The sequence below is a fragment of the Gallus gallus genome, chromosome 2 (genome assembly GCF_016699485.2).
Source record: "Gallus gallus isolate bGalGal1 chromosome 2, bGalGal1.mat.broiler.GRCg7b, whole genome shotgun sequence".
Taxonomy (NCBI): Eukaryota; Metazoa; Chordata; class Aves; order Galliformes; family Phasianidae; genus Gallus; species Gallus gallus.
The window spans coordinates 21886434-21912585 of NC_052533.1; the positions used below are offsets into that span (position 1 = coordinate 21886434).

At 39.3% G+C, this 26152-nt stretch overlaps 1 protein-coding gene across 5 annotated transcripts in view; it reads left to right on the top strand.

Annotated features, from left to right (window-relative positions):
* The window catches only part of CDK14 (cyclin dependent kinase 14), a 312933-nt gene that overhangs the window by 194913 nt on the left and 91868 nt on the right, over positions 1 to 26152 (top strand). For all 5 annotated transcript variants that reach the window (XM_040693416.2, XM_015281963.4, XM_040693428.2 and 2 more), the window contains one exon: positions 12836 to 12899. In XM_040693416.2, the coding sequence (XP_040549350.1) occupies positions 12836 to 12899 (64 nt within the window). The remainder of the gene's footprint in view (positions 1 to 12835; positions 12900 to 26152) is intronic.

Here is a 26152-nt window from a genome sequence, read left to right on the forward strand (position 1 = left end):
ATACAGGAGGTTGCCCTAGTTACTTCACAAGAGGCCTCAATAATGTGAATACTCAAGATTGTAGGCATTTTGGTCCAATCAGCTTTGGTCTGATGACTAAGATATTTGGTGAATAGCAGTTACAGTGCACCAGTATCACTCCGTTCTCACGGAGAGGGATGGGTAGAGACATAGTGCTGCTGACCTCACTTTATCATACTGCTTTATCAGCTGCTCAGCAGTTCCAAGCAGGATAAAAACTGTAGCCAGAGTAAATCCTCTTTTGTTTGTCTTGTGTTGTTTTTCCATGAAATCCATAGACTACACAGTCATGTAAAGAATGTTTATCTGACCAATAAATGTAGCTGAAAACTCAGAGTAGTGAAACATCTGTTTCTTCCTAGAGTCATCACTTCTTTGAGCTTCATTTACCACTAGTATTCAGCACAGCTGCCTACCACTTTTGCCTCACATTATCTTTTTCTTGCCAATATTTCCACATTTTTGTTGCTTTTGCAACCTTTAAACTACCCTAATGATAAAATCCTGCTGCTATTCTGAATTCCTTACATAATTCAAGAGATCAACTGCATCTATACTGTTGAGAGGTTGATTTTTCTCTCTAACTTGTGTAGTTACCCTTGCTTCACTGATGTAACATCTTTGTTTCTGATAATGTAGTGAGGTCTTTAAAACTTACCTTTGAAGCATTTTTTTCCTTACAATAGTAGCATTGCTCACATTCAGTGTTTCTGTACCTTCTCCCAATCATTTTTCAGCCTTTTCTGTTGTCAACATTGTTTTTTTTTTTTCCTGAAAAAAGTGTGTGGTATGCAGGTGTAAAGCAGCTCTGATCTTTTAGGGATTTGCCTTTATTCATTCACACTTTGTCACCAGCTGTTTCAATGCAACCTCCTAAATTCCTTTTGGAGCTGCAGGCAGTGTGTTCTACAAGTCCCCCAGCCCTCATAGCTCCGTTTTGCAACCTCCTTCCCTGTGAGCAGAGAGGAATGGCTGCACGTCAGCAGCTCCAGGGAAGGAGTTCCCTTCTGCCCAACACAGAATCTGCAAAGAGCACAGGCTGCCAACGTGGATAGCTTGCACGTGGCTTGAAGAGTATTCAAGAGGAGACAGTAAATGACTACACCCTAATCCTTCTTGCATGGAGTTTCTGAAAGCTCAGAAGTTGAGAGCAAAGTTACTGAGTGAACGAATGTCAAAGAAAACAAATGGTTTCACTGAAGCTGGGAGTGCAGCTGCCTCTTCTAGTTGAGGGACACCTGCTTCCACCTTCATTTAAATAAGCAAAATGAGAAGTCCTAGGCCACCTGCCAACTGATTGTTAAAGCTACAGCTGCTAAATAATCAATAAATTGCTAAATCTCACAGTTTTGAATTTTCAGGAAATTTGAGTCTCAAAATTTGGCATTCTTTCAAAAACCACTTCCTATCTTTGCCCTCCCCCCACTTAAATTCCTCATCAAGCAAGTACAATCAAATTGTCATTTCAGAATCATATAACGTACTGTTTTTTCTTAAAATGAAATAACAGCATGATATGACAACAGATACATTGCTACTCAATGGCAAACAGACATATAATTAGCTAAAATCACCTTAATTTCACCCACAAAGTGTTTGGTGATACTATTGGTTCTACTTCTCTCTCTTGAGAGCTGTGGAAGTCTGCCAGCCTGGGAAACAGGTTTGCTTTTGACCCCCCAGATACCAGCTTTCTGTTCCTGGGGAGGAACACACACATGGCTTCTCCTGAAAGCAGGCTGCAACACATGGCTAACCTATGGCTTTGAGTGTTAAAGGACAGCAGTGGTATTCTGCCCCAACACCACATAAAATACCCCAGCTGCTTTTCTGGCCACGGAGTGTCTGTCAAAATAGGGTAATATTTTCTCCCTTTTTTAGAATTTTCAATACTACTTGGAGGCTTCCATTTTTTTTTTTGTTCTTCTTTCCTGTTCTGTTGCTATGAATCAGAAAGGTAGAAGTATAAAACTCTGTATTTTTTAGCACTAAATATTGCTATTTGGAACGAGTTCTGAATATACTAAGCATCATGCTGCAGTTTGTTGTAGGAGGCGCACTTGAAAGTGAATCACTTGAGGTGGTTTTTAAGTGGTAAAGGTTAGACATTTTTTAAAGTGATTTGAATTGAGAATTCTGATACGGTTCAGTGCAGGGAATCGGCAGGATATTTAGCCAGGAAAAGTGCACTTATATCCACCACATATGCCCAACACAATTGGAGCTCATTATTAATGCACTCGCTGTTTCAGAAATATTGTAACACCTGGACCCGCACATTCTTCAAATGGCAGCACGACTAGCTGCCTTCATTTGCTGCAGATTGAACAAATGGCTGCCTAAAAAAACCTTGACAGAATACCCACTGCTTCACTTGACTCCATGTGACTGCATGAATCTATTCAGAACTGAGATTATTGCAAGATCAAGACCTTGACTGGTAAAACAAGAGCTCGGTAAACTTCTGGATGGTCTGATCTGATTCTAGTATCACACTGTTCTGTGGTGCTGAGCACCTGGTTTAATATATAGGTCTCGGTGTAGGTTATCTTCCCAGAATTTTTAGGTGAGAAAAAGAATTTTCTCTATATCACATTTTATTCCAGACTATGAGCTTGGCAGTTGTTAGCCCAGATACGATATTCTATCTCTCTCGGTACAACAGCTTTCCTTTGCACTGCAAACATATTTCTACCATGTAATGAGCTTCCGTTGTGCCATGCGTATGTTGTTGCTTGTGCATAAGGAATGACAGGTCCCGATGTAGTGTCACAATGAGACGAACTCATTCCTCAGATGTGCTGTGACTGGGCACCAGGCCAGGGAGGAAGGGTTTCCAGTACCCAAGAGGCGCTGTGCTTTGCTGCTCAGAGTGGGATTTTGCTCTGGGAAATTGTAGATCAGTTTCTATGAAAACTAAACCATCAGGTCAGGTTGTGGTGCAGTGGTGATCCTGGTCAGGAGCAGGTCTGATCTTACACATGCTGATTTGTTCCAATCATTTCAGTTAAACATTGGTATACTGAAGACATACCATTTTATTTTAAATGTTTTTCCTTTGCTAATTTTATGATGATTCACAGGAATTTGCATAAGTTTGGTCTGCTATTTATTTAAATAAGCTCTCTGGCTTTAAGCACTCTAGGCATCCTAACAAGATGGTGTGTTATTCATGCCAGTGAGGTTGGGCGCTGTGACACTGCTAGGAAGGTGTGTGTGTGTGAACTGATCCAGCTTTGTGGTCTTCAAAAAGGGGCTGTGATCCAAAAGCACCATTGCTCCTCTGATAAGCCGGTGTTTCGAAAAAACCCTACAACAGCAACACAAACCTCAGTAGTGCATACCTGGAATTCAAATGAACCAACTGCTGAGGCAGCACAGCAGGACATGTGGAAGTACATTTCATAACAGCCTCCCACAGGCTTTTGAATTTTTTTTTTCTCTGCAGCTTAAAGAAAAGAAGTTGGTAAAAAAATCTTGAGATAAATCTTTAAAGAGCACGTTTAGGAAGGGATTGTCTTTGGATGGGCTATTCCAAAGGCTTTACAACACAAATGGGGCAGGAAATCTTGCCTGCAGAATCTTTACCTTTCTGTACACAGTAAATCAGAGCAGATTTTGAAGGATACGTAAACAAGCATGGTTTGTGAGCTAGGGGTTCTTCTGACAGACAGTTACAGTGCTCCTTCTGCTATGTGGTGAAGGAAATAATTCTACTCCTAAATGGTAAGGAAGATAGCTATTAGCACGGAAATAAGAAGCAGGTGCTTCTTTGCATGTATTAACAGCAAGGTCTTCCTTAGTGAAGACTTTCTATCTCTGTTGTTGGATTGCTCACAAGCGGCATTGATTGAAGAGCAAACTCCTCTCCTTGGAAGAAAGGAAGAAGGGAAGAGAAATCGATTGAGGTTAGCAGTAGTCTTAGGAATGAGTTTTCTTCCCAGCCCTTTCTTAATCCATAGTTTCAAGGTACGCAAAAGTTTTCAAACTCTCTTGCATTAAGACCCAGTCTCATCCTATTGAGTTGTTTTTTATAGCTTCTGCAAAACAGACACCGTTGTTTAAGTTCAAGGACTTTTTATTCTGATGATTTGATTGATCTAATGGCTGGGAGAATGGGAAAGACTGGACCCCAGCTCTGCTGCCTCAGCCCATTTGGGCCTGGGAGAGCCCTCTTTTCACTTTGGAGCTAAACAGTGTCTTGTTTTCTTATGTGCTGCTGTTCCAAATTGAGTTGTTGCATGTTTTCACTGGTTTGAGGGAAAGTGCAGTCTCTGTCAGGAGTTCACCTTTTTTCCCACCTCCTACTGCTAATTTCGGATTCTCTCTACAACATAGACCCATTTGTTTTCTCAATAAGTTTTTCACATCTAGTTTTCTTTATGTTGTTAGTGTTTGGCTCATTCATGGGAACGTTTTATTAAGAATCACTGTGTCAGAAACCAGTTTCTTCCACCATATGAACCTTAATGAAGGCAGAGTGTTGTAATGAGATGCACTGATTAGCTTTAGGAAGAGGATGCTGCAGCCCAGTACAAGCTGTTTCACACTGGCTTTTTGTCTCATTGTGAAATTTAGAGGAAATGATTCTGGCTTTGATTCCCCTCTAATTTAGATTGGATTATGGGCAGAATTATTTTCTAACAGTCATCTCATTGACAGAGCTATTTCTGCGGTTCAAAGTAAAATATTTATTTAGCAGGTCCTTTCTGGAATAAACTAAACTGTCCCCTGGCTGAATGCTGACAGGACAAACCTTGGCAGTGCATTTTTAAATGGGTGGGGATTGCATTTCATCCTGTGCTGTCCATCTGCAGAGGGCTTGCTCTGCCTCAGTGCCTGCCCTGCTCCTGACACGAGGCAGCGGGCACAGCCTGGCAGAGGAACAGGGCTGGGAAGTCTCTGGTCCTCTTCTCCCATCAGGTGGCAGAGGCGCCTCTCTGGCAGTGTCCCTCAGAAAGATAGCTTTGCTTACACAGGGATGAAGAGAGCCCTGAGTTTATTTGTGCTGTAAAAAGAGCAGAAGCGGTGTTGGGGTAAATTTAAATTTTTGATACATAAAGCTACTCGAATATCTTTTAAATGCACCAAGTAAGCTTGGGAAAATCACATATTGAGTAGGTTTACCAGATATATATACAGACTGTGAGAAGAACTCCTTCAGAGTAGCCCAACTGAGAAGGACTTTGGGGTTCCTGATAGATGATGAACTTATCATGAGCCAGCAGTATGCAGTTGCAGCCTGGAAGGCCAATGGTATCCTGTGCTGCATCAACAGAGTGGTGGTCAGCAGGAAGAGGGAGGGGATTCTCTCCCTCTGTTCTGACCTTGTGAGTCCCCATCTGGATTACATCCGGGCCTGGGGGCCCCAGCACAAGAAAGATGTGGAGTTTTTGGAGAGGGTGCAAAGGAGGGCCAGGAAGATGCTCAGAGGGCTGGAGCAACTCTCCTACAAAGACAGGCTGAGGGGGCTGGGCTTCTTCAGTCTGGAGAAGAAAAGGCTCCTGATAGTGGCCTACCAATACCTAAAGGGACCTTATAAACAGGAGTGAAATCAACTTTTTATGCAGATAGATAGTGATGTGACAAGGGGGAACATATTTAAACAAAAGAGGGGGATTTAGATTTGATATGAGGGGAACATTTTTCACTCAGAGGGTGCTGAGGCTCTCGCACTGCTGTCCACAGAGCAGTGGGTGCCCCAACCCTGGAGGCACTCAGGGCTGGGTTGGATGGGCGCTGGGCAGCTGAGCTGGTGGGGGACAGCCCTGCCCATGGCAGGGGGATGGAATCTGATGATCTTCCGGGTCCCTTCCAACTCAAAATATTCTATGACTCTGTGATTCCTGTTAAGATTTTGTTGTATTTTGCTTCAGTGGGAAAAAGCTTCTCAAGAACAATTGGGTCTTTTACTGTTTCAAATGCCTTGTTCTTGGTCTATGGCAGAGCTAAAAGCACAAACATTTGTTGAACATGATTTTTTTTTATTAATGTGTTTTGTTAAGATTCTGGGGGGGGGGGGAGGGTGTTGATATTAGTTTCATGTTTTGCTTCCCTCATCCATACTAGCACATTACCTAAACGTTTTTGAAGCCAGCTTCATCATAGATCACTCCTTATGTTCAAAGCAGCTGTTTTTTTTTAATTCCTTATAATGTAACAATGGTATTCCACTTACTGCCTGAAGGAGCTGGCATCTTACCCTAGGTGCACATGGTTCTGTTCTTTTTTCACCTTAGGGAATAAGCCTCAGTAACTTTTGTTTTTCGTAAAACAGCATCAGTTCATTGTACAGGGGAAACAAGACTATGAGTTGGTGAATTGTGCTTTCTCTTTTTATTTTTCTTGGCATAGTCATTATTTAGCAGGTGCTACTTACAGCTCTTGAAATAATTTCATATTTAGGTTTTATTCTGTTTGTCCTGCTAAGACAAAACATTCACAAAATAACTTGCAAAAGAAATACTCCAGTCAGCTTGATTCCTAAGCAGTTGTTTTTTTTTTCTCTTAAATTCTGAATTCTGACTTAATGTCCTGAATGAATGCAGATCACATTAAATTTATTCTGCAACATATTGCATATGAAGTTGTGGCTGTTTTTTCTTCCTTTTACCAGATATCATCACTTAGAGCTTTTTTATGACTTTGGTAGCTTTAAAGGGACATAAGGAAGAAAAAAATACAACCTGCTTTATGTAACAAAACAAGAATTTTAAAATCTGATTTTGTCAGTAGAGGATTATGGGATGTTGTTTATTAACGCTTTCATTCTGAAGAGGAATCATACCAGATACATTACATCATTTTCTGCATGTTTAATATGTTTGGCTGGTATTTTCTTTCTTACCTGCATGAGAATAACGGAGAGTTGCTTTGATGACAGTTGGCTGAAAAAATACAGCAAGATCTGTGAGTATGAAAAGTCATTTGTACCAAAATACAGTTTTCAGGCTCTGAAGAAGTGTTTTATGCATAGGGGAAGACTGTGCCTTTGTTGCAGATTCTCACTTCAGTTGCTTTAACTTTGATCTAATATGAAATTCCAAATTTGGGATTGTGTGTAATATTTGCCATACATTTAATGAAGAAAGACTTCAGAATTTTAAATCTCAATGACCGGGGTCCTTGAGAAGAAGGTTATTTTTTGTTTCTCATGAATCCAAATAAATATATTATTGTAATCCTAGCTGATAGGCCTTTTCTGTAGAGAAAATATGGGTTACTTTATTGTTCCAGCTGGATTCCTGGAATATCCAGTGCCTTTCCTGAGTTAAAATAGATTCATCCTCTAACAAAAATGTAAGTGCATTACACAAACTGAGAGATTTATTGTCCCTTTAGGAAACTGAACAGCTAAGCTCCCAAAGTGAAGAAAAGACCGTTACTAAGACAGTTCCATTTCTGTCTCTGTCTTCTGGATATTAAACTTGACACTCAGCTGTCATCTGTTGTGCCCAGCAGAGAGTAGAAGGAAGCGTAGCTGTAGTTGTCAGTCAGCAGACTGAGTCAGCATGCATAATACACAAATAGTTGCTGAATTTCACTTAACCCGTTAGCGAAATGAGAAGCTGAAGGACGAAGTTCCTCCTTCAGTCCTCACTACTTCACTTTGTGCTCACTGACATTTCCAGCTGGTACTTCAGTGCTTTGCTGATGGAAGAGGATGTGGTTAAGGTGTAGCTAACAGCGAACCCTCAGGAGGTGATTGCAGCACTGGCTGCATCAGCTGGGCAAAGGCTTGTCACCAGGAAAGAGAGCATGATCACATAAGTTTGTCTTTTCCCAAATGCAAGATTCCTCATTCAGAAGCTCTATGAATGGTGGAGCATCCTGGAGTTTGCCCTGATTCTCAAGAGTCAGATCTAACCAGCTAACTTACCTTTGTTCAACCAAAATGGAAAGGACACCTGGCGTTTTGGCTAAGTTGGAAGTTTGAAAGTTTCACTAGAAATGTATAGCTTGGATGAATATAGCAGTTTTTGTTGAAAAAACAGAATGCCTGAGGCCTCCATATCTCACTAAATCTCACTGATTTGGAAGTGGCTCTGCAATGCTTATTCTCTTACCCTCTTAGTAAGTTCAGTTCTTCAGACAGAGCTACTCTTCCGTGGTGTCTCACAGCCCAGGGCTCACACTAAATGCAGTGAGTGAATAGGAAGACAATCTTGATGACCTTTGGAAGGAAAAATTAAAAAAAAAAAAGATTAAAATAACATTTTTGCAAACAGTTTGTAACTTGTTCTAGTTTAAATTCTAAGGTCTTTTCATTAAATGAAAAGTATGATTCACTGTCCTGATATTTATTTTTTACTAAGCTTTGTTTGTTCACCAAGTTGACCTAATAAGAAAAGACTTGAAAATTCAGCAAATTGCTTAGCCTAATTTCCATATTTTTTTTCTAAGGAAAGGCATCTCATTTGCATGCTGATCTTGTTTTTCATTCTGCTCTGTTGCTAGAAAACCCTGAATAATCCACTAGCTGCACATTCTTTGTCTTGTTGAAATCCAGACCATCGCTTTTCTTGAGTATCATTGTATTTAGCAAAGAGTGGAAGCAGTATTTCAAGAATATTCAGCTCGATATATTCAAAAGCTGTACTAGAAATGAAAATACTTTATTTTTTATTTTTATTTTTTTTTACTAATTGTGGCACTAGGAAAGAGCTGGTGGGAAAGATGTGTACCACTGCTCATCTCACAAGAGAGTCAGGTCACTGTGCTGGACAAATAGTTACCCAAAATGACCTTATTACATGGATGTAACAGGGAATGCTTTCTAAGCAGAATGCAGGACATCACGGCTAATTGTGTTGATAGATTGGCATAATGCTCACCATAAAATAATGATTCCTTTGGACACAAGGGGCACGTTCATGAGGTAAATTATGAGTCTTTGTAAAATAAGATGTAAAAAGCAAGCAACTTCTTTCTTTTATCAAAGAGTTACAGTAATACAGTAGACCTTAATGCATTTATGTTGCGTTTCCTGGGCAATCTGTCTATGTTATGCTTGTATATGGATATTGGAACAGCAGGTTCTGTTTTCATAACTTTCCATGTATTGTTGCTGCCAAACCGTAACAATGTCAACTGGCAGTGAGGGTATTTGGCCCTCAATACCCTCATGCACTGTAAATCTGTTATTTTCATATAAATAGATTTCTCACCATGCAAATTAGATCAAAATCTAATCTTGATTTTGAACATCAAATTTCAAATGACAAATTAAGGTCATTTTATCTTGTTTGTTAGGGAATAAATGAGTTCAGGGTGTTTTTTCATGTTGTAATTGTATGTATTGTGGAAGAGCAAAACCCCATGAGGGCATGGACTTTTCATTACAGAAGCTATAACACTCTTGGCCTCTGGCAAACACTAAATCCATTCCAAATTTGAGAATTGTAGGTTTTGTTTTGCTTTGTGTAAGTAATTCAATTAAAAATAGGATATCAAAGAATACAAGTTGAGTGTTTATCTTGCTGATATGCAAATTATGAGTAGAAAAAGTACACAAGTTATTTTTTTTCCAAAAAATTCCCAGTAATAAATAAAAGATTTCCAGTCTTAAACAGGGGCTTAAATTATGTGACAGCAGTGATTATTTTCTTGATTCTGGAACCTGTGTGAAATTGAAAGAAGTGTTAATATGTAGAAAAGTCTGAACTCTTGGTGGCATGCTTGGGATGGAAAGTGGTTGCCCATGAAAGAATGGTCACAGCTGTGAGGTCAGCCACAAAGTAACAGCCCTTGCCATTAGGTGGATGTCCATATCAGTTGGGTCTCCTATATCTTCCACTTCCATAGCAGTTGCAAATCCCTCATGTAATCAAATTTACCTGCAGTGCCAAGGTGTTGGCAGTGGTTGCGTCTGGACAAACACTCTTAACAGCTACGGGATGGTGTTCTGAAGTAAAAGCAGAAGATTGTTTGGCTCTGCTTTCCTCCTTCAGATTGGTCCCTTAACTCTCTTTTGCAAGCCACAAACTAAGGCAGATCTTCCACTGTGGTGTGATGTGAACCCTCATTTCTTTGTTTATAGCAAGTGTCAAAACTCATCACTTTAAATTGCCTAATCCCTGCTCATCAAAATGGGATGGATTGCTGCTTAGAAGCACTACTTGTGCAAAGTACTGCCTAAAAATCACTTTATAGTGACATACCTGTGGGCAGTGATTGTTTCATCTTATTAAAAACACAGTTGTTTCCCTGCTGCCTTCCCCTGCTTATTTGTTGATTGATAGTCACATATTGTGAATTTCTGCACTGTGCATGTTAATGTGTGTATGGAATAAGGATGATCTTTCTGGTGTTTGTAGAAAGAATTGAAATACAGGGTCTGGATCACTGCCTGAACTACCAGCTGCTCCTACCTGGAAATGGTAGGCATTTATATGATAGAAAAACCTGGTTGTTTCTAAACTGCTGCTACCCTTGACAGAAGGTATAAATGTTGTAGGCAGTCTGCGTGCTGCATTGCACAGCACTCATCTGTAGCTGGCTCTTAAACATTATAACAGCAGACGTGCTGGAATGTTATTAAAGGAATGGTTCGGAAAACTCATGAAACAGAAAAACTGTGAGTCACATAATATTCATGACAGAAGTGATCTCCCATCCGTTGTTGGGTCTACTGTTATGTTGAAAATCAGAATAATCCATTTCCATAGCTCCAAGTTCTACCTTAAATTGGTCTGATAAGTATCCTACTGTAAGCTTCAGATTTTGTTAGTGGATTTTAATATTCAGCTGTACAATGCCTTAGCTGCCTATATCTCATCTGAAAGAAAAGAAAATTGAAAATATGTATTTGTGGCTAATAGGTGTGGCTAATTTTATTCTATTCATAGCATTTAGTGAGAGAATATTCCTCTCACTTGCAAGTGGGGCTGCAAAGTGCCGGGCCCATTTCTGTTTAAACAAGCAGACTGAAGAAGCTCTGTTTCTAATCCACGGGCTCCCTCTCCTGGTCTGGGAGCTGCTTGGCTCCAACATCTGCATCTTCCGTACCGGAGAGGTGAAAGTTACTTACAAAAGCAAATTGATTTAATCATGTAATAATGGGTCAGAGATGTCTCTAACTTCTTTTATGTTTAATCATACCCCTCTTAGCAGTAGCTCTTGAAGCATTTATAGCAATAATGAAGTGAGTTCTGGTGTTGTGATGATCTGGATTGAAGGGCCAGGTTTAGCATTCAAATGCTGATTAGGTCTTGTTTCACAAGTACTGACAGCAAGATTCTGCAAATAATATTAACAAATACAATCAGCGAACTTACATCTCCAAATAACTACATGAATGTATACTGTCTAACAGAAAGGAGACTGTTGTCTTTTTTCTCTGACATGTTGATGTTCCACTATCGATTCCTAATATTCTTGCAAGCGGTCCAACTTAGATGCATTTTCTTCTATTTGAGGTATTAATCATTGTGTAGAGTGTCTTTGTGTTACTATTTTCATATTAGAAACAGGCAGTACTGTGAATTGCATAACAAACTTGGCACCCTAGAGTCATAAAACTCACCTTGTAGTTGTCACTGCTTAAGAAGTCACTACTTCTACTTAAAATTTGTAAGCCAACTTCTGAATAGCACAAAATATTTTTTTGACAGTTTTGAAGATTTTTTTTAGTTTTCCACAGAATTTTTTAAGCATTAACTTATAAACACAAATCGCTAGCTTGGTGCTCATTTTGTGCTGGAGTAATTGACCACACAGTGTCACAGTGACATAAGCTACACAGGATAAAAGATCTATTCAGAAGATCAGTGGTGCAGGTAGGGGCAGGGCTGGCAGAGAGGTTTTGTACACTTATGACAATGAAAAATGAGCACAATACCAGTGTGAAATGCATTCACTTCACAAAATCAGGCCTTTATTTCAGGGCCTGAGCTTACAGCAAATACTGAAAACAGTCCCTCGGATTTTCATTGATGCTAGAAACTGTATGAAAATTTGCAACAGGGAAGATCCCACAGGAGAACTTCCAAATTCTGCCATTCATTCAGAAACCCATTTTTAGAGCTGCTATTTCCAATGTTCCTCCCAGCCACACTTAAAGCAAGTTCTGTCACTTATGTATCATGAAGTAAAAACAATTGTGGAAGAATTAAATATAGCTGTTCTCTCAACTAATTTATCTTTTGTGCCAAAGACACCAGGAGTTGAACTTTTCATGCGAGCAAAGAATGTAAGATGCAAATGAGAAGTGCTAAGCTCTTTCCTGCTAAAAGTTAGTCTGATTTGTGCTGCAAGTTGAAGAGAATAGAAACAAAACACAATTTGAGTCAATAATTCCTGTATTTTCTAAAAATTCACTTGTTTGAAGCTTACTACATCCATTTAAAATGACAGCTATTCCCAGCGTGTTGCTGTTAGTTATCTGCTTTATCATCTGTATAAATCTCCTATCCTGACATCTATTACTAAGGATCTGTTCAGTTAAATTTACAGGATAGAAACTGTTTCCAAGGTCAAAAATTTTGTCTGTGTAACATCAGCATTCTGCATCATATAAGTAGCTTGAGCTAGTCAGTGGAAAGTAGCTCTAATATGTATTGGTCAAACAAATTGTCTGACGCAAACACAGCATCCTTTACTGGCTCCAATGGTACTCCAGTGGTACCACAGTAACTTTTAGCTTTTTGTACCTCTAATAATTAAGCCTATTTACAGTTTAGATTTTGAGGTACATTGAGCTCTTTGGAGGAATTGATTTATGCAATGCAATGAATTGTCACAATTTCCCATTAAAGCTGTGTGTTTATTTCTTCTTTTTTTTTTTTTTTTTCTTTTCTTTTTCTGTTATGCACAGGTACTTGGAACACCAAATGAAGATACGTGGCCTGGAGTCCACTCATTACCCCATTTCAAACCAGGTAGGTATAAATACCACATTCATCCACATTTCCCTTTACCTGGAAATACAGGACACAGGTAATTCCTGCCCACAGTCTAGGAATTTGCCTGTGAAGGCATCCCTTGTTTTTTTTTGTTGTTTTTTTTTTGTTTTTTTTTTTGTTTTGGTTTTTTTTTTTTTGTTTTTTTCCTTTTGCTTAATTTCTTTTGCTTTCTTTTGCTTTTTCTCCTGTTTAACAGCATAAGCTCTGACTTGCTTTCATCCCCCTACTATGATTTGCTACTGAGCGTCAAACCTTGACAGGCTGATTCCCAATTAGCTTTACTTTTCCACAGACCACTCTGAACTTTGAGGAATACTGAAGGAAACCAAAGAATAGGGAAAATATTTAGTGAAAGCTGAAGCTACTACTGGATCATCTGTTAGTACCTTTCTGCAACAGTTACTTTTCTTTAGTGGGCACTGTAATCTAAGTTGTCACAGTCCACAACCATTCTTGAATGTGGGTACTACCATCTGATACATTTGTGCAAGAAGCGAAGAGTGTGTTCCCTGGAGACTTATAAGTACAAGGTCACCTTCATTATGCTACAGTGAAGTTTGATGTGGGGCCTGTCCTCCATCAGTGTAAATGACGTTATTGACAGAATTAATTCAGGACTTACATTTCAGATATCTTCCTCCTTGCATGCCTAAGGGCTCTCAGTAGGCTCCCGGTTCTGCTTTACTGCAGACAGCATTCCCTTCATCTTTTGTCATAAACTGTGCCAGCTTGATATTCTGTGTCTTTAAGACTAATTTCCAAGTCCTCCTGTATGTCCAAGTTAGAGAAAAAGATTCCTCTTTCATTCCAGCCTGTCTCATTCATTAGGTTTACAGTACTGTAATGGCTACTCTAGCTACTTCTGGTGGGTAGTGAGGCAGAGGACTTGAAAAGGACAAGAGATCAAGGCAGCTCTGAAAATGAGAGAGAAAATATTGTTGGGTTTCTTCTGGTAATAAAACAAAGCTTTGAGAAAAGGACAGGCAGACATTTTGCTTGCACAGTGTTTTTCAGTCTCTGCCCTACTATGGTCCTATTGCTGTGCAGTTACACAATCACAGAATCATAGGGATTGGAAGGGACCTCTGGAGATCATCAAATCCAACTCCCTGCTAAAACAGGTTCCCCAGAGTAGGCTGCAAAGGAAAGCATCCAGGCAGGTTTTGAATATCTCCAGGGAAGGAGACTCCACAGTCTCTCTGGGCAGCCTGTTGCAGTGCTTGTAACTCGCAAAATAAAGAAGGTTTTTTTTTCATGTTTGCATGGAACTTCATATGTTCCAATTTGTACCCATTGCCTCTTTTTCTGTTGCTGGGCACCACCGAAAAAGAGCCTGGCCCTATCCTCTTGACATCCTTAGATACTTGTGTTGCTAAGATCCCTTCTGAGTCTTTTCCGTGCCTCACAAGGGCAGAGTAGAAAGGGAGGATCTCCTCACTCAACTTCTTGGCCACACCTTTTTATAATGCACCCTGGGATACAATCAGCCTTCTTGGCCACAAGAATACAATGCTGGCTCATAGTCAATTTGTTGTTGTCCACTATAACACTTATGTCCTTCTCTTTAGAGCTTCTATCCAGTAGGTCAGCCCCTAAGCTGCCTCTGTTGAACTTCAGGTTTCTCTGCCCAATTCTCTAGTCTGTCCAAGTCTTGCTGAATGGTAGCACAGCCTCTTGGTATGTCAGCCACTTCTCCCAGCTTTGTATCATCAGCAAACTTGCTGAGGGTGAACTCTATCCCGTCTCCTAGATCACTGATTATGTTGAAGAAGACCAGACCCAGCACTGACCCCTGGGGAACACAGCTAGCTACAGGCCTCCAGCTAGACTCTGCACTGCTGATCACAACACTGAGCTCTGTCAGTCAGCCAGTTCTCAATCCACCTCACTGTCCGCTCATCTGTCCCACGCTTTCCTGAGCTTACCTACAAGGTAGTTATGGGAGACAATGTCAAACGGCTTGCTGAGTCAAATTGCTATCTAGTGCTCTGTAGAGAATTAGTAGAGAAAACTTTTTAACAAATACAGTTTTCCATAGTATTCTTCCTAAATTAGCATGAGTTAAACTTTTTAAGTATTCAAGACTTTGTGTTTCTCATTTCTGTTACTGATTAATAAGTGAGATGCAGAATCCTTACAGAAATTTCGTGGTCTTTAACAACATTTCAAAGATACAGCTTTTATCCAGGGAGATTAAAGGAAAGGAGAAAACCTAGAAATGCTGGTGTACGTTCTATGGATTTATTTTCCTTCACATTCTGTGTTCAAAAGTTTTGAACAGTAGATGGCAGCCAAGAAACTTACTGGCTTAATTCTTCTGTGCCTTCTCTGTTTGGGAATGTGGGTTTATTACCACAGAAGAACATCAGGAAATAAATCCACAGTGCATGCTTCATTAAATCTAATTTTTAGACCGGCATTGTATTAGACTTGCTTTTATTTTCTCTGTCCCAGAATTTTGTCAGCTATGAGTATATGATAGTTATAAAAATGGGGAAAGGAGAGAAGGTGCCCCTGAGTCAGAACATGGTCACTTGGTATTTTCACAGTTTCTGCTCAGTGTACTCTTTGTTCTCTCTGATCCTTTTCACCTCTGAAGTATGCACATCTACACATTATCCTGTCTGGCAATTATTTACTGATTCTAGGGCCTGTTAATGCAAAGTGCCGAGCTCCTTAATTCCCATATACTGTGGAGGTCTAAGAGCACTCTAAAGGAAAAAGCCCTTCTCTGTAGTTGCTTGAAACACATATTATGTTCTACATTCCCTTTGTTTCTTGGTCAAAAATAAAATACAGTAATAGAAACAATAATCTAACTGGACAAGCAAAATTTGGTCTAAATACCCCAAAACAGAGTAATAGGACTTTATGCTGGTAGAACGTGGAATTGTGAGAGCAGCAAAAGACATCACCTCTGGGATCATACCAGGACACCAGCAGCAGGTTCTGCACACAGTGCTCTGACCCATGGACTGTGCTGGATTTACACTGTGTGTTCATGCTGTTGGGGTCAATAGAGCTGTTAAGTCATGGGCACCAGGTTCTCGGTTGCTTCTTAAGAAAACGATTTCCTTTGTGCACTTCTGCACACAGAAGTTTTCTGTCAATGGCAAGGCTGATTGGCTCCATCTACCAATGCTCAGCCAGCCACGCTCCCTTTCCTGTTGGTCTGAAATTGTTGTTACACAATATCTTATGCCCTAGACAAAACATTCTCAGTTTATGGGACCAAAAGACCCTTCTTTCCTGAATAATTTCTTCAGAGCAAAATTGAAAGATTTCATTTATTTCTTAGATTAATACATTTAGGATAACTTACTCTTTTCCTTTCCTTAGCCATGGAGTGCAGAGTAACCTGAAATGTCTCACCAGCTCTGAACCAATTCCATTATTCTTTAAGATCTGTGAAATTACTGCATTTGAATATATATGATATAGGGTTAAATAACTCCTGTGCTTTGTGTGTCTGTGTGGACTGTGAGTTTTAAGATAGCACTTGTGATGAGAGTATCAACATCCACTCAGAGAAGGTTTTGATGCCATAAACTGAGTTAAGCGAAAATAAAACAATGGGATTTAAACAGGAGGTATCAGTAGTAACTCTAGTTACTACTAGAGTAAAAAAAAAAAAAAAAAAAACTACTGAGAGCATAAACAAGATTTCATTGTATTTCTTGTTTACATAGATTTAAATAGCTAATTTTCATGCTGTGATTTGGTAGGACACAGTCCAGTGCTGCAGGGAACTAATCACATTTTAATGGGAGAAACAAGTAATGACAGAAAAACATGACATTAGCCTCTTCTCCCCTAGAGTGGCCAAAGGTCTGATTATTCTGGTAAGCAGCCAGTGCATAAATGATGATCTCTGACATCTTAATATGCAGGAACTTTTCTGATGCTGAATTAGAGAAGCGTTTCTAAGGATAGCAGTGGGTGGCTCTACATCTGCTAAACTCCTAACCTCAGTAATTTTAACAGCCTGTAACTATGGAAATAAAATGGACATAATTTGTTTTGCCTTTAAAAAAGTGAGAAAACAATCTTTGATTGCATTCCATCTCACAAATATTGAAAGTGATGTGGGAGATACTTATAGATAAAATTTGGCCTATTCTTTGAGCTTTATCAAGATCAGCCTCAACCTCACTTGTCACCGTTTGTGTTTGCAGACGCATAAACATATGCCCACAAGCACACATGCACACATCCTACTTTCTAAATTACTTTCATGAATGATCTAAAAAAGCATTTGAAAATTCTGAAATATGTAAGACATTAGGGTTTTTCTTCTGTGATTCACTTTGAGGCTTTCATGATATAATCTTGAATGTAACTTTCTGTACTCAGATAGAACCAAAGAAACCCAGCCATACAGAATTATTGTGAAAATAACTTATTTGCCCTCAAATAGAAGGCAGTTTGAATAAATAACAAGATGGAGCAGTGTTCCAAAACATGCTGCTCTTTACCAGCCTCATAGAACCATAGAATCATTAAGGTTAGAAAAGACCTCTAAGATCATCCAGTCCAACCACCCACCTACCTTCAATATGTCCCACTAAACCATGTCCCTATGCACAACATCTAAACATTTCTTGAACACCTCTACTGATGGTGATTCCACCACTTCCATGGGCAGCTCATTCTAGTGGATGACCACTCTTGCAGAAAAGAAATTTTTCCTAATATCCAATATGAATATCTCCTGGTGCAGCTTGAAGCCATTAGCTTCAAGCTATGCTGTTGCCTAAAAGAAGAGGAAAATCCAAGCTCCTTCTCTTGAACACACTCCTAGGCTTCAGTGTCTTTCTTGTAGTGACTGGCTCAGAACTGAACACAGTATGCGAGGTGCAGCCTCACCAGAGCTGAGTAGAGAGGGATGATCACCTCTCTGGTGCTGCAAGCTATGCTGTTTCTGATACAAACCAGGATGCCACTGGCTTTCTTGGCCACCTAGGCATACTGCTGGCTCAAGTTCATCTGAGCGCTGTCCAACATCTCCAGATCCTTTTCCTTTCACATCTGAATCTTCCTGGGTTTTGTGTATTATTCTTTCCGTTTACATTATATCTCCCATTTTTCTTAGTCTAGACTCTGATCTTCCTTTTTTTCTCCAGCCATTTCTGATGGATTCAGAGTCCCTTCCAAATAATTGAGCAAGATAAGCTATTCATATCAACATCCACACTTAATTTTCTACTTTTCCTACATTCTTGATTAATTTTTATGGAATTATTAATGTGTAGCATCCATACCGGGAAGCTGAATAGGGATTTGGCAGAAGATCCTGTCAGTGAGGAAAGAGATAGAAGTCAGAACAGAAGATAAACAAGGTGATGCTGGCCATTAAGAGATGTTAACTGTCAAGGAGAGTGGTTTGCAATATTCAGTGTGTGCCTCAGTCTACAATACTGTCTCTAGGTGAGAGAACGTTTAATATTTAATCTTGGGCTGGTGATGTGGGAGCCTGAATCTGACTGTGTTCAACAGGCTATCAGAAATAATATAAAGTAATATACCTGAAATGGGTGCCTTTTATGAGACAATAGAAACATTTACAGAGTATTATTGTTTTCCTAAACAGAATCCGTAAGGTGAAGATGAAAACACTTAAGAGAAAGAGACTCTCCTTAAGGAGAAAGCAGAAGGAAACTATGTAGGGAAAACAGCATTCATAGGAAGTATTGCACTTTCATAGGAAATGTTACAGAGTTTGCAAAAGATTGATAGAAACTTTGTGGATTTATTATTTATTAAAACAACAACAACAAAACAACAAAAAATTCCTTTGCTTCGCAAATGATCAATAAATATAGATTTAGTTTAGAAATAGAATCTGACTACGTGCATCTTAACAGCTGACTGATAGCCAAGATTTTTCAAAGACTTAAGTCTTCACTTAATCCAGTCCAGAATAGGACTGGATTGAGAGAAGAAACTCCTTTGACACAAAGTCATGCAAATATTGCATATGAAGACATACGGCTTCTCAAATTTTCCTAACAGGTTTTCCTACAGGCTTTCACCAAAACCTGTCAACAATTTCTTACACACTGAATCAATATCTTGCCTGTTTGCATCTAGGCTGATGCCAACAAATGTTTCTAGGCAAAGGGAGAATCTCTACAGTTAAGTTGTTAGAGTATTCTCTGGCATATCTACGCACATGTTTCTAGGCAAAGGGAGAATCTCTACAGTTAAGTTGTTAGAGTATTCTCTGGCATATCTTTAGTTCATATTTTCCAAATAATTAATTCCCAGACATTCTTTGGGAGTTAGCATAGGCTGGGGTCCATACCCAGTAAGGAGGAGGCCTCACACCTATCATGGGGGTGGGAGGCTGCTGCAGTAGCACAGACATTCTATAATGGTTTCAGTTTGCAAGTCCCAGCTACATTTCACTTACTGGTATAGGTGTAATCTTAAGGAATTTAAGTACTTGACTCAGAGAGGTATCTGGAAAGAAGAATTAACTTGAAATTTCTCCCATTCTTTTTTAGTTTTGTCAAAATTGTAATATTCACGTTTGCTCAAGTCTCTGGTATTGGTGACCCAAGGGAAGCAGCACTGTCGGTGTTTTCATCAGTCCTGAAATAAAATTGCATCAAACTAAATGTTAAAGTAACTAGTATATATGCAAGGGAGCCACAGTGGGCACTGACAAAAGCCATTTCATATGGCACCGTAATTCAGTTCATTACTTTAGACAATGCTAGCTAATAAACTTCCTTTCCATACTCAATAGAGATCCTAGAACAGATTCTCTTGCTTCCTCTTTACACACCTTGTGCTCTGCTCTGTCCCCTCCCTTTTGAAAGGGAGAGGAGGAGAGGAAAAGCAGTGGGGATGGAGGGCAGGGAACTGAAGTAATTTTTCTCAAGATATTTGACATACAAAGAAAACAAAGTTTAATTCATTATTGCAATAAAACTCTACGTTTGGTTTAACTTCAGTAAAATTCAAATTGCACATTAGAGCTGCAAATAGAGCTTGAAATTTTTTCTTGTCAGCACGGACTCTTGTCTTCATGTCTTTAGCTCTCATAATGTAAATGTTTTTTGGATCAAATCTTTAATAAAAATAGCATATCTGAGTCTTACACATCACAATGCAATATTAGTCACTTTAGATTTAATTTAAAGAAATGTAAAGAAAATAGTTTAAAGAAATTGTGCATTAGACTTTTCAAAATGTTAATTATGTTGGTGTTTAAATATTTGCATTTAAGCTAATCACATTTGGTTTTAAATACAGAAGAACGTTAATCAAGGAATGCATATTAGCCAGCATGTTTTGATTAGCAACATAAAAAATGCCTTGAAGTCAAACTGCATTTTAAATTCTTTGGTTTAGACTAGAAGCTGATTATCAATAGTGTTAAAAAGGAGCTAAAAATCAAAATGTAGTCTGCTTCTAATCCTTATGTAGCTCTTCTTGCCTATTTTAGGTTCTTGCAAGGCGAATGTGCCAAAGGTACAATAGTTCATGTGTTATTCTGACAGATAAAGGAGAATTAAACCTCATCGTGTTTTATGTTACTTAAAATGCAAGTGCTTATTTTTTCAATTCTCACAGCAGACCAGTAGCTCTTCAGTGGTCTGCTAATAAGCTCACTAGTGAGTTCTGCTGAAATTCTCTTCTGTTTGAACCTGCCCTTGATGCAAGGCTGTCAGATGGAGTGTGTTTATTGGGCAGATAATGATGTTTGCAGTGAAGAGCGCATAGGTATATATGTGGGCACACAAATATGCATATATAACAGAATTGCTCTAGAGCAAATGTCTGAAGAAAACAGAAAGAAAGTAAGAGGCAAGCTCCGTAGAAATATTGTTATTCCTAAGACCACTAAATGCAGCTGGGTGTAATAGATGAGCTTTCTGGCACCAGCTTTTCCTTTTTTTCTTTAGTTTTCTGTATCTTCAAGCTGAAAACAGTTAGGGAGAAGTTGCTTGAAAGCATGCTTTTTGATGCATCAGATTTGTCTTATTAACCAGCTCAAGAAATCTCCCTCTCCTACCTCTGGCTGCTCACTTCTGGTTCCATTTTGTGATTGTTATTCTTTCCAGTAGCTCTCATTTGTGGGGCAGAGATATAAAATCCTCTGTGGCACAACAGGCACTGAGTGTGCTATGCTAAAAAGTCTGAAACAAATAAAAACTCAAATTCATCTGCTGCAGGAAGAATGGTTGTGTAACCAGCAGTCCGAGTGGGCTGAGTTTGGTGTCCAACAGAACAGTGAATGCTGACTCCAGGGCGATCATCTAAGGGCCACATCTGGAGGTGTGGATGTAGCATGTTAGCCTACAGCCTGTGCTACAGACTGTGCTCTGTTAAAGACTTGAGAGTAAATGGTACGCTACAGGATGGTCACATGATTGGTACTTTGTCACACTAAGGAATATTAATACTGTATTTTTGTTCTTGTTTCTGCAGTCCTGTGTAATGTTCTCTTTACACAGTGTTTGCTTACGAACAACTTCTTAATCAAAATTTAGCTAACTTGGCCTTCTAAGAAGTAAAAGGTAGAACATTTCTAGATGCTATGGGATTTAAATAAATCATAGAATCATAGAATCACCAAGGTTGAAAAAGACCCACAGGATCTTGTGGGTCTAGTCCAGTCATCCACCCATCACCAATAGTTCTCACTAAACCACGTCCCTCAACACAACGTCCAAACGTTCCTTGAATACCTCCAGGGTCGGTGACTCCACCACTTCCCTGGGCAGCCCATTCCAGTGCCTGACCACCCTTTCAGAGAAGGAGTATTTCCTAACATCCAGCCTGAACCTTCCCTGGCGCAGCTTGAAGCCATTGGAGCCATAAAAAGTGAGGTCTCCCTTCTTTTGTTACACATAATGAAAAATCACCTTTTGCTAGTGAAATACAGCATCCATGTGAGACATGGTAGCTTGTGATGATGATGGTGTATATCTGGGATAAAAAATCAGTGGATCAAGGTTTGTTTCCTGAATTTGTTTCCTAAAGATTTGCACATATTTAAGTGTTTGCATAAAGTAAATTAAAATCGTGCTTTTTACTCTGAATTTCAGATGAGCTTACCATGTTTGTCTTCCAATGTTTTTATTCAAAATAAGCATATTTTAAAATCACAGTCAGAAAATGTCTGAACTATAAAGATGCAAAAATACCTTAAGTCAAGTCTTAATCTGTGAATGTACAATTTTTCAAGTTTCTTTTAATTCAGATGTTGATGAGAGTGGCAGCTATGACAGTAAGAAAGTGTGCTCTCCAGAGCTGGCAGTGGCATGTCTGCACTGGGGCATGATTACATGGGTGGGTGATGATGCAAATGTTTGTAGGGAACTCTTACTTGAGACCATTTGCCTTACAGTTCTGAGGGAATGGTAGTAAGTTTTGGGTTCCTTCTGTAAAGTTGGACTGATATTTTGACCACCTCTTCCGTTGTCTTCCACAGCATGTGTCAGGCAAATGTTTCCTTTTTTTTTTTTTTTTTTTTTTTTGAGGAGCATTCAAGACAATTCTGCAGTATTACAGGATCTCATATAGTCAAAATCTGCCAACTAATATTACTAATTTTTATGGTCAAATCTGAAAAATAAATAATAAAATGGCATTAGATTCTTGAAAATATTATAAAATTTAATTTCATACTGTTGGTCACAGTCAGAGGCCTAGCTTTAAATCCAGTTGTGTTAAATCCATCTAGTAACAAAAGACAGGGCATCCATGCAGGTATGTGAAAGCTGTTCACCCTGAAAAATAACTCAGAGGAAAATTCAGGGATGTAATTGTGAGACTGAATTCCAGTTCTCATTAATTGGACACAAAAGGGAGATTCTCAGATAAAAGGAGGTAATGACCTCTTTATTTGTCTGTGTTGTGACTACTAGGCTGATATTGACAGGCATGTTGCCTGTCAATTATTTTGTTACCGCAATTCAGGACTTAAAAAAATTGGATCATGGTGGAGAAAATCAGCGACAAGACTGCTGTAGCTCCTCTATTCTGGCAGCTCTAAAATCAAAATAATTGGCTTTGTTGTTCTGTTTTTTATTCTTTGAAGAAGGATTACTTAAGGTAAGCATTAAGATCTGGGATGTACAGGAGACTGGCTTAATTGCCACAGTACTTTCACAGTAGTCCCATTTACTCTGTGAAAGTTAACAAACTTCTGGCTGGAGGCATGACCAAAAACTTTGGTAGATAAAAATGAGAGCTTTATTCTATTGGTAAGCGTTTTCCTTTCTTCTGCAGAATTTTAAGAGGGGAGCTTCTAATCTGCTTTAAAGTAGAGGGAAAGAGTTGATATCAGCGCTTAGGAGAAGCATGGTCTGCAGTCACACAGCAAATGAATAGAGGACGCAGGACATTGGCCTCTTATAGAGGGCTTCACCCTTACTGTGTTTTTCTTAGTTCCTTCTCTCACTGCCTGATACATATATGATGGAAAAGGTACTTATTTAAAAAGAGAATATAAAGAAGGAAGATCCCTTTGAAAAGTCTGTTCATTTTGATTATGTATACCCAGAATTTACATAACTGATTCCAATATTTCAGTTTTGTAGTAAAATCTCATCTGGCATAGCAATAGTTTTTCATTTTCTTGCAGAGCTGGAACAGATCTTTGGACCTAAAAGCAATTTGGCCAAATAGTTGACTCAGTGCTTCACTGTGAAAACAGGCTAAATTCCTTAGAATGAACCTCTGTCAGTCCTGTAAAAACAACATTGTGTATGTAGCTCTGCCAGTATCTGACCTAACCTGAATGAGGGTTGAAATGAAGATGTGTCTTTCCATAGATTTAGGTTAGCTCTTCAGAGATGCTTCAAGCCAGTTCGGTCCTCTTTTCACCAAGCACTTTCCTGCACCAACACAGACTAATCTGCAAATCTGCACTGTAGTAGCTGAACTCTAATGTGTATCTCAGCCTCATTCAGTACACAGCACTTCCAAGCTGCAGACTGTTTCTTTGTCCTGGGTTAGAAGGGACCTCTAAGATCATCTAGTTCCAACCCCCCTGCTAAAAGCAGGGACACCTCCCACTAAACCAGGTTGCTCTAAGCCCCATCCAGCCTGGCTTTGAACACCTCCAGGCTGAGGGCATCCACAACCTCCCTGGGCGACCTGTTCCAGTGTCTCACCACCATCACAGTAAATAGTTTCTTCCTGATATCTAATTTAAATCTACTCTCTTCCAGTTTAAAGCCATTTTCCCTCAGCCTGTCACTACATGCCCTTATAAAAAGCCCTTCCCCAGCTTTTCTGTAGTCTCTCTTCAGTTACATCAAGGCCTTCTCTTCTCCGGGCTGAAGAGCCCCAGCTCTCTCAGCCTGTCCCTATAGGGGAGGTGCTCCAGCCCTCTGATCATCATTGTGGCTCTCCTTTGGACCCGCTCCAACAGCTCCATGTCCTTCTTATGTTGGAGACCCCAGAACAGGACACAGTATTTCAGGTGGTGTCTCACAAGAGCAAAGTAGAGGGGAAGAATCACCTTCTTTGACCTACTGGTCACACTTCTCTTGACACAACCCAGGATAGAATGTTACGTTCTATACCCAGTATAGAATGTTATTTTCTTCCAGTTATTATGGGTATATGTATCTGCTTGTATAGACATTTGTAATTCACGTGTATAAAATTACATTTAAGGGTTTGCTCAGGTCCTGCTGAGGTCAGTGTGAGCTGTTGACCTTTATGGAGCTCAAGCTTCTACCATAGAGAGTAGCAGGCTGTCATTGAATACAGAGTCAGATACAATACAGTCAGATACAATTTCAATTATTACACCACACTCACTTGTAAGTTTGGATTGTGTTTGCAATGCTATCATGATGCTCAAACTATTTAGTACAGAACAAGGAATTCAGTACTAATTTTTTATTTATGCTATTGGATCTTTAAAGCCAATCAGAGGCACTGACTCCTGTGCCATGCAACTGGTACTGAACTGTGGTTGCATCTAATAATGATCTTGACTGCTTTGTTCTTTTGATTTAAAGATCTGCCCTTGTGAATTGCCACAGCTCTAGGAGATGCAACATATTCAATGCGTAATCATGATAAAAAGAAGGCATTTCCTCTAGTTTTAATCTCCATTGCTCAGGTGTGATAGCTTATTTTGTTGCAGTGCATGCAGGCAGGAGATTGTAATGGAGTCTCTTGGTAAGAAAGTACCCTTTTTGTTTTTTTTTTTTTCTCAGTTTAACCCTGTGCTCTGCACTCATTGCGGTATCGAGGCTTAGCAGAAAACAGTTTTTAAAACTACCACAATGCTTATCTTTTTTAGAGTTCCTCAAGGTGCCAACTGCCTGGGATAACTGACTGTATCAGCAGTGTAGTATTTGTAATTTACAAAATTTAAGATAATGTCAGTGGTGTGCTATTCAGTATAAATGGTTTTCGCGTTCACACTAAGAGCTATAGTAACATGTTTAACAATCAGACATATCAGAAACCATGCTTTGTTACGACTTCAGAGCTGACTGTATTGACATAAGTGAAGTATACAAATACAGAGGTCGAATACCTCACTCCGCCAAAAGTTACTTTTATAGTCACTTTGCACAGTAAGGTCTGCATGTGTACAGGTGTATATGTAAAAATACTCTTGTAACTGTGTGGTACATCTATTAAATGTCCTTCTCTTGAGTAGAGTGGAAACAAAATTAAATGTTTTTTGTGGGTTTCTTTTTGAACAGTTTGTAAATGTAGAGTTTATTCAGAACACCTAATGCCATCATGCTGGGGCAGATGGCCAGGGTGAGTACTAGTCTGCATTTTAGTGTGATAAGGCTTCGTGGAAAATGTTTTTATATTCTTCAGCCAAATAGCATTTGTTCCTTACTGAGAGGCATTTAGCTCCTGTTCAAAGCATTAGCCGACTGTGGGCTCTTCAATTTTGCAGCAGTTTTCATAGCATCATCCTCAGCCAACAAGAGCCCTAATGCAGAGCAAGGATTTTCTTGGATCTGGGAGGGAAAGTAATTACATCTGAATAAGCTGCCAACATGTTACCTCTGCTGGTTATTTGTATGTGTTCTTTAGAAAGTGAACTCTTATGTGACCATCATGTTTTGCACATCACACAGACCCACATTAACTCCTCATGGGAGCATGACAGTGAGGTCACAAAGAACTGTATTCATGATTAAGAAAAATAAAATTAATTTTAGATGTCAGGCATCTTTTTTTTTTTTTTTTTTTTCCTAGCAGTCCAAAATATCTTTAAAATATTTTCA